The sequence below is a fragment of the Plectropomus leopardus genome, chromosome 11 (genome assembly GCF_008729295.1).
Source record: "Plectropomus leopardus isolate mb chromosome 11, YSFRI_Pleo_2.0, whole genome shotgun sequence".
Classification (NCBI taxonomy): Eukaryota; Metazoa; Chordata; class Actinopteri; order Perciformes; family Serranidae; genus Plectropomus; species Plectropomus leopardus.
The window spans coordinates 11,837,368-11,852,719 of NC_056473.1; the positions used below are offsets into that span (position 1 = coordinate 11,837,368).

At 37.9% G+C, this 15,352-nt stretch overlaps 1 protein-coding gene across 4 annotated transcripts in view; it reads left to right on the plus strand.

Annotated features, from left to right (window-relative positions):
• Positions 1 to 2,249: 2,249 nt before the first annotated feature.
• The window catches only part of mon2 (MON2 homolog, regulator of endosome-to-Golgi trafficking), a 43,165-nt gene continuing 30,062 nt past the window's right edge, over positions 2,250 to 15,352 (plus strand). For all 4 annotated transcript variants that reach the window (XM_042495672.1, XM_042495674.1, XM_042495673.1 and 1 more), the window contains exons 1-3: positions 2,250 to 2,747; positions 10,913 to 10,976; positions 12,718 to 12,845. In XM_042495672.1, the coding sequence (XP_042351606.1) occupies positions 2,640 to 2,747; positions 10,913 to 10,976; positions 12,718 to 12,845 (300 nt within the window). In that variant the 5' untranslated portion in view covers positions 2,250 to 2,639. The remainder of the gene's footprint in view (positions 2,748 to 10,912; positions 10,977 to 12,717; positions 12,846 to 15,352) is intronic.

Below are 15,352 nucleotides of genomic sequence, written 5' to 3' on the forward strand. Positions count from 1 at the left end.
CTGGGAAACAAAACTCTCAACAGCTACACATGCTCTAATCAGAAATCTTACAACGTATTTAATTTAAGGGAACAGACTAATCTGAAAGTAATTCCACCTATCTGGAATGAAAAGCTTTTCTTTTCTCTTGTTGCTCCTCTCAGTGCTGTTTTCCCTTTCATCACAATTCAAAAGGAGTTAAGAAGGTGTGGAAGTTTATACTGCAACTCCCTCAGGACAAGAGCTGTTTCTTCAGCAACACAACACAAAACTCCAGAAGCCGAAAAAACAGAAAGCAACGGGTGGCAGGCTTCATGTGAGATATGCAGCTCCTACAAGTTGAATGTTGTTAAAGGAGTGGAATTGTTTCTTGGCTGTTTTTAGATTGCCAAAAAAGTACCAATTAACACATTTTCTTTAGAAAATATAGAATGAAAAAGGACAGAAATCTGAACCAGGACTAAAAAAGAATCAGCAACTTGGTACAGTCTGTTCACAGTTATGGCACAACGGAGACCTGCCTCTCTGCACACACAGGTAGTATGTGGGCCCCTGCTGCTTGTCACTGTGCAGCCTCAGGGAATGCATGTTCTTGTTTACTTGGCTATATCTGCTCATGTTTTTTTTTCTTCTCAGTCTCACCATGCTGGCTATTGCTCCTACCTTTAATACATCTCACCTCTTCGATGCTACCCTCCTACATTTACCTTAAAATAAATACCCCCAAGTGTGCCTAGTAAACTGGCAACCAAATACATGTTTAGGACATATTGTAGGCCTATGAATATGGAAATATTTCATAAATTCAGTGTAAATATTTTAAGAAGCCACAGACTGAATGATATACATTTTAAATATTTAATATTCTGCCTAGTAGGCAAATGAAATAATTTAGAAGTAGACAGAGCAATACCACAATGTAAACATAATCAATAACAAGAAAGAGTCCTGCATTCAAAATTGTATTTTGTAAAAGTACAGAAGTACGACTATCAGCAACTAATTAAACTATCAAAAGTAAAAGTACTTATCATGCAGAAGAACAGTCACTATGTCATAACACAGTTTATAATTGGAATAATATGCTGAAGCATAATAATGTAGGAAGCATGTCAATGTTTACAATTGATTGAGTTGTAGCTAATTTTAACTACTTTGAATAGAAAATCTGTTGGGCATTTTAATCTTAAAAATTAATTACAGTTTATAAATCATTCATGTGTTTAGATGCAAAATCTTAACCTGCACCATAAACTAGTAACTACAGCTGTCAGATAAATGTAATGAATGAAAACATGACATTTAAAAAGAATATATTATATAAAGAATGTGAAAAATGCACTATAAATGAACTAAAATACAAATAATAAACTATTAGCTAATATATCAATAGGATAACATACTTCTGGTGTATACATTAAATTAAATATGCAACTTCAAAATGTCCTTAAGGTGAAAAGGAGAGATAGCAGGAGCGCTTCTGGTGTCCCTCAAACACTGGTGCTCATGGAAGGGAATACTAAAAAATATAATTTTAAAAAATGAGATATTATATCCAAAAAACAGTGGTATAAAAGACCCAGGTCCAGTCACTCATGATGGTTTGAAAAAAATAAAAGGCCTTTATTCATAGGGCTAGAAACATTAATGAATTAAATGCCTTTTATGCTTGTCAAACCCCGAGTGTCTGGACCTGGATCTTTCATACCAGTTTTTTTGTTTTTTTGGTGGTAAGAAAGCAGGGGGGTAGATGGGAGAATAAGATGTGCAGTATTCAGTTACCTTGCACATGGCGAGTTTGCACATCTTTCTCCCATTTACCACACTGCATTCTTGCAACTAAAAGTAAACAAATTTGCACATTTGTTTATTGTATATGCCATATGTTTTCCTTTTGATATGTTATCCTTTATATATAATTAATTGTTTATTTATGGTGTATTACACTGAAGAGCAAAATAATTTTGGATTTTAGCTTGGACAGAAAAGTTTAAAGATGATAGTTCTCTTTCCTTAAGAGTATAAATAGGATTTCCACCACTGCGTAATTTATACAATTAAAGAATCTCAAAAAGTAGACATCTAAAACTTCTGCTGCAACTTCTTTCCTAGCCTTTAGGCGGTGCATGTCGGCGTGTAACTGTGCAGAAATGCCCAGACGTGGCCTGTCAGTGTCTGTCTGTAAGGCGCTTCTCCAGCAGGGGGCGCTGCAGTCAATACTCTGAATCGGTCACTGTTTACGGAAGTCCAAATGACGTGTCACTGTCCACCGAAGCATTGTGGGAAGGAAAGTAGGGCTGACGGCCGCTGATGGCATACTGGCAGACTGCTCATTTTGACAAATATCTTCGATAACTGAGCAACCCTAAGAGACAGAAATACAGGGGAAATGATGCTGCTTCACGAAGCTAAAGTCAACGGACTGTGAAGAGGAGGAACATATGCCGGCGTCATCGCTGCTCTCCTGTGCACGGGCGCTCAAAGCACAGAAGTGGGATACTGTGTCAATGGACCGCGGCGTTTTTATTTTCTTTTCCAGAGCAGCCGAATAAAGTAACGACGGATTATATCCCCGCTGTGGATGGGTGGGGGGCGACTGCGCTCCCGCATTCTTTGTCGTGTGAAGTTTCTTGAGATTTCTGTCGAAGACGCCGTCAAAGATGTCGACCAGCAGTCCCGAAGCGGTGAAGAAATTGCTGGAGAACATGCAGACGGACCTGCGGTCTCTCTCCATGGAGTGCAAGAAGAAATTCCCCCCTGTCAAAGAGGTTAGCCCGCTAGTTAGCTTCACTGAGCCGTTACCCTGGTGTTCAGCAGCTTGTCTCATGTGTGTATATGCTTTTATATTTGTTAATATGTCGATTTTACTGCACATATCTGTTTGTTTGAACCCGTTTCCCCCTCCATACTGGGCCTCTACTCTGTTATGGGACGAGTTTCCTCATACTGTCCGGGTAAATTAAAAGTTGTGTCAGCTGCTGGGCCTTCCTGCCAACCAGGCGTTCAATTAAAGGGACATACAGGTGTTTTCGATGACCACAGTCACAGCTTTGGCTAATATGAGGCATGCACGTAATCAATAATTTTGAATGTCTGCCTTATGGAAGTTATTGTTCACCCCATAGTCGTATACCCCTTTTATTGTGGTGGAGATTGGTGCTGTAAGGTCCAGTTAGGGACCATACTTTATTTAGAGAAGAGGGTGGCTGAGGTGGGACTTAGTCTGTCTATCTATCTATCTGTCTATCTTATATTGTCTTATATTATATTATACATGTATATTGTATGTAAAATATTTTCCTTGAACCTCCCTGAGTGGCTGGGGGAAAATGCATGACCCTCCCTCTTTCATAAATAACCTTTTTTTTTTTAAAAAAAAAAAAGCATGCCTTTCAAACCCATTTGTGGTTTTTTTGTAATACGAAATACAACCACTCAAGCTGAATGTCCCTCCCATAAGCCAAAACAAAAAAAAATATCACTCCCCATCACATGCCAACATGTCAGTTCATCCAAATTACAATATATTTCCTCACCTGTGCACACTAAGCTCGATGAATTATCCAGAATAACTGTCATTTTCTTTAGACATGGTGCTGTCATCTTTCAATGCTTTGAGCACCTCAAATAATTTTCCATTAACTCCTGGTGTACAGGGGTGTCTACAGAAACCAGAGATGGATATCAGATATCAAATTAAAGTACTTCCACAAATAAAACCAAAGCAGCCAACTTGGCTAGATAAATGCCACCAGTGAGGAACCCTTTGTTTGTATTTCTGATTATGAGACCCTTTTCAATTCACAGGGGAGCTATTTTAGGCGAAATGTTTTCTTGATGAAATAGGTCATACAGAACCTCTGTTTGGCCTAAATAGGTGCATCTAGGATGTCACATTGCAAGTTGGTTTCACAACAGTTTAGCCAAGAGTAATTTGATTCAAGTGTTTTTTTTTTTTTAATAGTTATTGGAATGACTTACTGTTGGTGGCTGCTGACTGGCTTCGTTGTGTGGCACTGTTGGTGACATCATGGCTTAGTTTAAGAAAAGAATAGTACAAGGAGGTGCAGTGTCAAGGCCTTTTACAGTGAATGTGTATTGTTAGATCTGCACATGAATACAATCATCTTTTATGACAATACAACCCTGTTTATTACATGACCTGTGTCCAGCAGTCCACAGGGCTGGGCCAGAGTTCATTTACAGTTACATGAATTTATTAACAACTTCAAACCAATTATTTTCTTGTCACTGAAATGCACACAGAGCAGCAAGTGTTTGCCAGTGTTATGTGATTCAACTGACAGCATGTCAGATCCTCTTTACCTTAAATCCCTGTAATTCCTAGGTTCTAGCAAGCTCACCGTTTGCTTGCATATGTAACACTGGTCACACAGGTCATTAGATGAAATGCTGTACTGTATGAGGGGCTTTTAGGCCATGGAAATATTTGCCAGCCAGCTCAGCAGGGCAATACATATCAGGCTACGCCAGCTCAGTTTGTTTTTCCTCAGGTCTCACCTTGCTTTAAGACAACATTACAATAGTCCAGCAAGTGCTTCCAGTTCTTGCAGCACACACCTGGTCTCACGTCCCAGGCTGCTTGCTGGCCCTTGCCTGAAGGCCTCATGAAGCATCTCCTTCAATATTGATTTGTCTCCACCCATGTTTCCTGGTCCTTATCAGCATCTTTCCCCCAGGGATCGCAGCAGTGCAGGAGAGACACTTTGATGTTCCCCATGACCTGAGCTCACTCACGCTCTGGTTGATTGTGTTGTGATTGGAACAACCTTTTCCAATTTGAGCCGTCATGGCTATATTTGCTGAGATATAATTGTGCCACGAACAAGCTGAGCACCGATACCTGTGGTTGTGAATTCAGATTATTTGCGTGCATGTTACAGCACACAAATGTAGTCTTCACTCTGTCAGTTCTTAGACTGATAGACTGATTTCTTTGTGAGATTTACAGTTTATTCGACAGAGGTCTTCATGTAAATGAACTAGCTGCTTAAGACGTAATACCAAAGAATTACATCCTTATTGCAAGAAGAACGAGGAAGCCCTGTCCTCATTTCCCAGCCCATCTACATTCCAGTTCCTCCCCTGATTCCCAATCCATCTCCCATGGAGGTATTGCGCCGCAGCCAGTGGTTTCTTTAGGTTAAGAGGAGCCGAAAAGAGTCCCATCGATTTCTTTGCATCATAGCATCACACTCAGAACCTCTCTTTCATTGAGTAGCAGTCAGTGAAACTGCCAAGGCTTTGCTGTGTGTGTTATGATTGCATTTGCCAAGGTAAAAAAAAGGAAGCAGTCAGCCCTCTGCTCTCTCTATAGATCATAGTCAGGTGCTATTAAATGCACGTGTCTCACTGTAAAATGTGACTGCTTGTCTTGGGAAAACCTGCAGATTTAATGAAAGTATTATGGGCATCCTTTGTGCGGCTTGCTTAGCACAACTCATTTGCTCGACAGGTCATGTAGGCTGCACAGAGACAAAGAAACATGGAGTGAGGATTTAGTTAACTGACACTATTGCACTGAAACTCTGACTGAATAAGCCCCCTTTTCATAATATGCAAAGTCAGTTCCAAAAAACTGCTGAGTTGATAGACTCGCAGCATGTTTCTGAGGAAGTGGATCTGTGATGAGCTTCACTAATGTTGCCTTTCAAAGAAATGAGCTGGCACTCAGACGTGGGTCAGTTCCGCTTTGAGGATCTCCACACAAAAAAGGCCCTGGAGAAAAACTGAGAGTACCGAGCACTTTTTGATACAGTCTGGTTCTGTGCAGCAGAAACCAGTGTTAAATGTCCCTTTCTACGGACTATTCTGACTTAAAATTAATTTTGTCCAGGATTTTATATGTACTGTACCGGTCCCACTGAAGTCACAGTATTTTTTACCTTATTATTTGCATCAATAGAATTCCAAAATTTTAACATAGATTACAATAATTTTACACAATTTTTAACGTAATTTTACATAAAAAAAGAAAGATTAAGCCTTTAGAATATGATGTATACGCCACAACAATATTTGAGTTAATTATTAAAAAAACATTTCATGTCCTGTCATTTCAAAATTGCAGAAGGCCACATTACTATTTTGATTTTTTTACCCCCCCCCCCCCCCCCCCCCCCCCCCCCACCCCGCTTATCATTGCTTATTAAATGCCTTAACACAAGCAGCCCTAAAATAGTCTAATGCTGCAATGATTAATCGATTTGTTGTCAACAATTAAATTCATAGCCAATTAATTTGATAATTGATTAGTTGGTTTGAGTATTTTTTTTAATTTAAAAAAAAATCCAAATTCTCCAATTCCAGTTCCTTAAATGTGAATATCGTGGTTTGTATATATGATTTTTTTCCTTCCCTATCAATCAATCAGTCAAACTTTATTTTTATAGCACATTTAATACAAAATTAATGCAGCACAAAGTGCTTTACTTACAAACAAAAAAATTAAGCAAAAAAGAATACATGACCCCAGTAAATCAATAAAACAGACTAAGAGGATAAAATAAAATTCAGTTGAAAGCCAGACTATAAAGGTAGGTCTTGAGTTTGTTTTTGAAAATATTACCATGACGTGCTGCCCTCAAGTCTTCAGGTAAGCTGTTCCACAGACGGGGGCCGTAAAAGATGCCTCACTATACGTTTTGGTGAAAGTAAGAAAACGTACAACAGTAAAAACTAATAACTGGGATAATTTGGGGTTGTGGACATCATTTTGGGCATACAACTAATTGATTAATTCAGAAAATAATTGACAGATTAATAAACATGAAAAAAATAGTTAGTTGCAGCCCTGAAATAGTCTAAGTTAGCCCTAAAATAATCTAAATTTACTAATTTTGTTCAAGAAGTATGTAAGTAAACTACAAAAACCTGACCAAGCATATAATCCCAACTTTCTACTATTTACTGTGGAGACTCAGTGATACAGACAAATTTTAGATGGTACTGAGAAAATGTTAAGATTTGATACCCAACCGTAGCAAACACAGTGCAAGCGTGACCTTGAAGATGCACAGGGATTAAAAGGTAGATAAAAGCATTTGCAAACCACAAAAAAGAAAAACCCCACATTAAACCTTGACTACATGCCAATGGCTAATAGTAATAGGTTATGGGGCTTCCCTTAGCATAGAAGCAAAAACTTCACAAATTGGTTTTAGTTTTTCAGAAAGACTTATGAAAGAAATCCTCTATAACTTAGCGCTTAAACTGGATTGGGGTGGAATTTCGTCTTTCTGTTACAGTGACATCATCAGACCATTGGTATTTTCCTCCACACTGTGGTGACCTCATAATGCTGACAGTTCTCAGAGGATGTGAAGTCTACACTTTACAACAGAAAGCTTAAACAGCACTTTCTATGAGGACGTGGGTGAAAAAATGTGTTTACATACAAAAAGAGAGATTTGACTGCTTTCAACCTTTGATTACATAAAGTATCAAGTAGGCCAGAATCAAAAAGATTGTGGAGACCGGCAAGGTTGTGTGCACAAGAATGTTACCCTTTTTTACATGCAGGGATTTCTCGTCACTGGTTTCCAGATCGAGCCACTCGAGGATGCACAAAGGAATCCCACACAATCTGCTTCTAATTAGAGGCATTCATTGGTTTACTGGCTCAATTTGGCTGAGTCATAGATTCTACAATAGCAGAGGAAAACATATCCTTGAGGAGTTGTGCAGTGGATGAAATTATTCAAGATTTTTTTCTCAAGATGCAGTTTGGTGTCTCATCATTATCATCGCCAGCCTCCTCTTAATTATAAACTTTAACTGTCAGTATTCTCACCTAATGACCAAATATCTGAATTAATACCTTCAGTGCGCCGTCAGTTTTATTGCCCTAGCTGGTCTCTTTTTTAAACATCCGTGGCAAGTTTGGCAAAATCGGGTCTTTTGATAAGAATAAAGAAGGCTCTTGAATATGAAGAGGACTTGAAAGACTATTTTTAACTTGCCGATTGGCACATGCTCATCTCTCTCACTACCCTTGGGCCACAGGATGCAGAATTTCTTGGTGACTCATTTTAGCTGAGATTGATAGCTGTCGCACAGTTTGCAGTTAGGTTATGTTATGGTATGTAGGCATTGATAGGTTCACATGTGTGAATACATCTGAAAATCAGCAGCTACTTAATCACAATACATTTTTGGCAGCAGTTAACAAATATTTTTATTATCCATGATTCTGTGTTAGTTTTTTTCTATAACTGATCAATTAATAGTTTTTTCTAAGACAATGGTGAAAGATGTCCATCACAAGTTCTTATAACTGAAAGCATTGTCCTAAAATAGCAGTTTTACTTTTAATATATTTTATTTACAACAATATTACATTTACAAAAGCAGCAAATTCCAATATTTTGGAAATATGAACAGCATATGTTTAGTAATTTCCTTTGATTAATGAATTCATTCATAATGAAATGAATGACTTATCGAAATAGTTGACTATTGTTTTTCTAAGTTCCACTAATCGATCAATCGACCGGACGACAGCTCTCACTGAGGTCTGAATTTAAATGGTCATTGCAAAGCCAGAAAAAAACATTGCCCAAGATTTTATTATAATACAGGAAATATTCAGCAGCTTCCTTTTTTAAAAAAAGAAAAGCCACTCCACTATCCCAAAATATCCTGCTGTGGCTCTTGTCTGTTTAGTTGTCCTTCATGGCTACAGTATATTACAGCCTCAGCTTCTGGGAATATCTAAAGTAGCCACAGTGTTGTTGTAATTATTTGGGACTAAGCTCTGTGTTCTCCTCGTTGCCCTGTAAAGACCTCTGGCTCTGTTTGAGGAACAAAGGAGACGGGAGAGACTAGCATTTTTTTGAAGATTAACTTTTTAAGGAGCTGTATGGTAATAGGCCTGCTCAGTTTGTATTAACAGCCCAACCCACAAACCAGCGGCTGCATAGTAACCGACTGTTGAGCAGGTTATGAATTGTTGACTTCCACAGTGGCCCGACCTTGTGGCTGTTCAAATGACAAGTTATAGAGATAAAATCACGTCGTCAGCCAAATTCTGGATTTCAGGCCCTCTGACGAAAAGGGCAGTTTCATTATTTCTTCACATCAGTGGTGTCTGAGCAACATATTATGACTCGTTTATTATTACACAGTGCTCAATATTATACACATAGAAAATGTTTCTGAATCTTGTGGTGCTTTTTCACTAATCTGATAAGACAATTTTCACAATGTTTAAGGGTCATTTCAACATTTTTCAACCAGAAACCTATTTTCCCATGTTTTTTTTGTCCAAGTGACCACTGGTAACAACAGATTCAGAATTTGTTCCAGTAGTGAGTGACACCGCTGCAGCCAGCAGTTGCAAAAAAGGCTGCAGTGTAACTATTCAGTGCATTTTTGCATCATGAAATTCACGTCTACTAAAAGTGCTTGTTTTCATGTTCAGATAAATACTTTATTGAAAGGATCACTTGAAAGATAGAAGTTTTTGTTAAAGAGAAAGATCCTTTTGTTTAATGAGGGATATTCCCAAAATTCTCTATCACCAAACAAACAAGACTCCACATGAATAATCAGTAGATTAATCTCATAAAAAACTTTTTTGTTTGTCTTTCTACTGTTCCAACAATCCCCAACACTGTTTGGGTTCAAATAAACCCTTAATTCGCTCAGATCTGAAAATATTCTGGCGCTGTTTGCTATGAAATTGTTGTGCCCTTCAGTCATTTTAACAGAAAAATATGAGAAAATAGGGTCCAGGTTGAAAAATACAAGTTTACCCTTTAACTATTTGAATTGCCCATGTAGTGGTCACCTAGATGAGATGTCTTATTTTCAGAAGTGGGCTCATACTTTATCGTCTGTGGCTGCAGAGATTGTAGGAGGTGAGGTTCCAGTCATTTGTAACACATGCATGCTCGGGATGAAGTCAGATCATGCAGCGACTGTATGAAAAATGCATCAAGGTAATGTCGGCCCAGTGACTGTTAATTCAGCTGAGAATGTAGCTGCTAACACTGACGTCAGTGTTCTGCCAGATGTTGTGATTAAAAGTAGTAATATGCAAGTCTTTCTCCAGTATAAAAAAAAGAAATTGATTAAATGCTACATTTTTCTTTTCAGCAGAGTTCTTCATACCAATTGCTGTGATAAAATGCATGAAATTAAAAACCAGAGACTGCCTTTCTTGGGCTTTGCAAATATTGGTTTCTTCAGCATCAGTCTGCCAAAGAAAAATACACACTGAGATGACAAAGGAGGTAAATGATGTTGTTATGGTTTGCCAATCTGCAAAATTGCAGTGCAGCTATTTTCTTAAGGTACAAATTTGCACATTGCATCTTTTAGGGGGTGGTTTGCACTATGAAAAGTGTGTGTGTTATGGTTATGACAACAAAGGTCAGAATTGTAAGAGACAGGTAAAGGAAGAGTAAAACTGAGAACAGGTGGAAAGGTTGAGAGGGAGTAGTGATGGGGAAGAATGCAGAGAAAAGCGACAGCAGAGGTTGGAAAAATGGGGAGAAGATCACGAAAGGCTTGCAGTAGCTTGCAGTTGTTGTAGAAAGATAACAAGAGTACCTGCTTTGACTGGTAAATGGCTCAGTATCTCAGACTGACTCGCATTTAGTCTGTCTTCATGTCATCCCCTCCACCTGCCCTTTCTCTCTACTGACATTCTTCCTTCCCCCCTTACCATTTCACCACTGCCAGACACCTCGCTAGGGAAATCACTGTCCACTGGCACATCCCTCTCAATTTGAAGCCCGTTTTTTAACAGATTTGCCAGCCCTCCTCCTGTCTCTCTGCAGCCAGGCCTTCCTGTTTCTCCCCCCGTGGCCATCACGGCTAGCACAGTGGTGCTGCACCATCAGCACCTTTTGATCCACATTGCATTGAATGCCAACCTTAACGTCAACTCTCTGTTTTTACCTTCTAGGCTGCAGAGTCTGGCATTGTGAAGATTAAGACCATTGCAGCCAGGAATACAGACATACTGGCAGGTGAGAAAGTGAGAAAGGTGGTGGTTAACCTCATCTGAGATATCAAGTTGCACTTCACTCTGATCTGAAAATGGTGAAATCCCACAAAATATTGTATCTCTTGAGTTATTAGAATTTAATGTTTGCATGGTGAGAAGATTATTGTTGACAGTGTTCCCTTTCTTTGTCTGTTTTTCATTGATTTTGGATTACAGGTGCAAAGTTGTCTTTTTAAACACCAACTCCTGTTTATTTACAAAAATTTTAAAGCACTTTATTGGCTAAGTATGTAGAAAAATGCTCTATCTGTCTATTTATCTATCTATCTATCTATCTACTATACTAACTATACTACTACTATACTACTATAACTAACTAATACGATGCAATATGTCATGAACACCTTGAGGGAATTTCATAAAATTTGGCACAAACCTTCACTTTGACTCAAAGATGAACTGACTAGATTTTGGTGGTCAGAGGGCAAAGGTCACTGTGATCTCACAAAAAACTTATTTTTTGGCCAAAACTGAAGATTTCATACGCTAACGGTGATAAATTCTATCTTTACAGTGTAACTGTTGATTAATTATGGGCACCATCCTATATACAAGTAAACAATATTGTTAATGTTTTAAATTCACATGACAGTTTTCCTTTTTTTGGATATAAGAGTAGTGGGAAGTATACTGTTAGCACTTGACCTTTGATTCTTCCAAAAATATGTCGTATTTGTTTCTCACCCAGTGCTCTGTAAGATAAAGCAGTCCCACACATGAACAGAACTCATCTCTCATCTTTTTTATGTAAATTCCCAAGATTGATTCTATTTTACTGACTAGACACCTGCATGTTCTGAATTCACTACAAAACATTTTCAAATGCGGCTGGTCTCCTGAACACTTGACTAGGAAATTGTTTCTGCGCTGTCTTCATAGACAGAGTACAGCTTTTAGTAACATTTGCAGAGTTGACACATTGTCGACATTTTCCGAGTTCCACTGTTGACTGTCCGACTCTGACTGCCTCTCTGTGAAGTGTAAACTGCATAGCAACTCACTGCAGAAGGGTTCATTTATCTTTGTTTCCAGAATGGATTTGTTGGTTGTCACAGCAGTGTAATGAGGTGTTAGAAAAAGACTGATTGGTGAAACCTGTTGTGCAGGTATAAATGATGGAAGAAACTAAATGCAGTGAAGGTGAAAATGATACAGTTAGCTGGATGCAAACTGCAAACTCTCTTGCTATGATTAGACAGCACGAATGTATCAAGGCCACATTTTCATTTTGTTTTTTTACACTTTGTTGTGAATAACAATTTGAAATTCAGTAAAAACAAAGTGCAAATATCTCCTCAAACTTTGATTGTTAAAAAAAAAGTTGGTTAACATTTGAAAAATGTCTTTTTTAAATCAACCTTGGATTAATAATTAAGCGCTGTGGAACAGATGGTTGTTTAAAGTGTCCCAGTCTGTTATTTTATCCTGCAGTTTTAACTATTCAATCTGTGCCTTGGGTTAGATGTTTGTTCTCCAGCTCTCTCTCTCTCTGCAGTACCACTATTTGATATAAATACATCAAGGCTTGAATCTGGACGCCTAAATCACAACACATTGTGCTGTGATTTATGCAGTGATGTTTCATGTTTCATATTCATACATTTTACGGCATTAATGTAAATTTACTGACAGCATCTTTATAAAAGAAATTGAAAAAAAAATTACAGTGACATTTCACTTTACCACTGTTCTTTTTCCTGCAGCTCTGAAGGAGAACAGCTCGGAGGTCGTGCAGCCTTTTCTGATGGGCTGTGGCACCAAAGAGCCAAAGATCACCCAGCTGTGTCTGGCTGCCATCCAGAGACTCATGTCCCATGAGGTGGTTTCTGAGGTGAGGATCATGAGTTACCCAGATAAGATTTATGTTTCGAGTTCAGATATGTGCACAAAAAAAAATATTACGTTACTCTTAGATTAATCAAAGAGCAGTATGATAAAATATATTCAAAATAAAACACTGAAGCATAATTGGAAATATATATAACACATTTTTGGCCTTCATTTTATTCTTAGCCCATTAAAATGCTAGAGAAAAAAAGAATATGTCAGTATTGCTACACTCAGAATACCATTATCTTGTTGAATCCATTTTTTTCGTGCCTGAACAATGTAGTGTCATGACTTCTCTGTCAGTTTTAAATCAGAGGATAACCATAGACTTAATATAAAAATAATAGACGCAGCCACTGTAATTTTTACCCATTGGTTCATGGACTCCCGTTTTGAAGCCTCAGGTTTGGAACTTTGGCTGTTGCCATCTTGGATTTTTGGAGCCAGAAGTGATTATATTTGGACGAGAGGTTAAAGCTGACTGAGAGCCTCAGGTGACGCCTCTTAAACAGCCTGTCACCGAAATCAGCCACATGCTTATTATGTTTAGTTGTAAGCCTTAATAAAATGTAAACGGGTGAAATATATAAAGAGGTTAATTTTATGAAAATGGCTGTAAAAATGTTTATCTCTGCTGTAAAGTTAGGTATTTTAACATGGGTGTTCATGGAAATATATTAGCTTTTGGAGCCAGCCTCAAGTGGCAGTTCTAGGAACTGAAATTTTTGGCACTTCATTTTTCAGCCCTTAATTTGCTGATTGCATTTTCCCCCAAATCCCTCAGGCTTTGTTTCCTCCATCTTCCCCTTTAGTAAGGTGGTTTTAACAAGTGTAATCAATAAAGGCGCACTGCTCTTATCTGAATTCATCACCTAGTGTCCCTCTAATTTAAAGAATGACACAAAGTGATGATCATCCCCAAGAGTGTCACATCAATACACACGCCCTCATGGAGAGTATGTTTCCAATTTAGTCATTAAGAAACAATCATGTATTTGTAGTTTCAGATATGCTGTGTGATGGAGGTCATGTAATCCCTTGATCACTTTGCTGTTTGTTTTTCCAAGATATTTTTTAATGTGTTTCAAAGAATGGGCTTTGTTTAGTTATTATGGATTGCCATAATTAATGCATTATTTCTGTTTATTCTCACATGTCAATTCTTCAACTCCTGAATGAATGCATATTGACAAAGACCTCAGTGTGTCTTAAGATTTTATTTTTTGCCATTCTGCACATTCAGTTTAGGCAGGCTTGCAAATTGAAGTTCACCTATCACCTCAGGCACATCTTGTCTAATATCCTACGGGTAATTAATTCATATCAATGCAGGAATCAATGCTGCTCATCAATACCCAATCAGACAATGTAAATATTAGAATCTAAATGTATTCCTGTCACTGGTGGCTACATCTGAAAGGCGCCAACCCCCACTTGCTCTTTCACCACTCTTTCTGTCCTGTAATTAATGCCCATTTGACTAAACATCAATTTTGAAATTGTCAAACTTAAACAGGATTAACAGCATTTTCGAAAGTCTTAACATAGAGTATCCACATTACATGTAGTGTTGGCGTAACTAAACCTAACAAAGGTTATACAAATTAAAACAAAAAATGAATTAGACCCTGTATTCAAGTAAGTCATTGGCTTTGAAATGATATTACCAGGATGCTCCAGTAGTTTCACAGAATCTACAGTATGTGTGCAGCGGCAGTTTAACAGCCCTGAAAGATGATTTAGAATAAGGTATCCATCTGTGGAAATTGGTCTGAATGAAGGAATTTCTGAAACACAAATGTATTTTAAAATAAGTGTATGTGATTGCTAAAAAAAGGTATGAACCTTTTAAATTACCCCGGAGCTGCTGCACAACTGCCCTGTTAATACACCATAAAAGACTGTTATTAAAAGCTTATGGAGCCACCCCATGCTTTCTGCATTTTGATATCTGGCATTTATTTAATTATGTTAATACAGGTTTCAAAGCTTCTGCCTTTGGTAGAAGAGTAAAAAGTGTGCTACACAGCCAGAATAAAGCCTCTTGTAAAATAAATGTGACTTGTAATTTTGATCAACCATTTTTCCTATTTTCAGTCCAAATTATGCACATTTAGGTCCCTCCCAACTAATTCTCATCACTAATTCATCTGTTTAAAAAAAATGCCCATCCTAGTTTCCCAGAGCTTTATGTAACATTTTCACATTGCTTGTTTTGTTTGACCAACAGTCCAAAACCTTACGATATTTGATTTACAGTTGTCGAGGAAAGGGAAAAGCAGAAAATTCTCACATTTTGAGAGGTTGGAACAGCTGTTGTTTTTCATTTTAGCTTTATAAATTACCATGATTATCGAAAGTGTTCGTTTATTTTATGTCAACTGTCAGCTAATCGTTTCAACACTCATCCACGTCAGTTCATACTGCTGCATATCTTCACACCTTAAAGATGGTGGGTGGTTGTTAAGTGTGTTCAAGGGCAGCTCAACCTGAGTGTGTGAGGCAGAT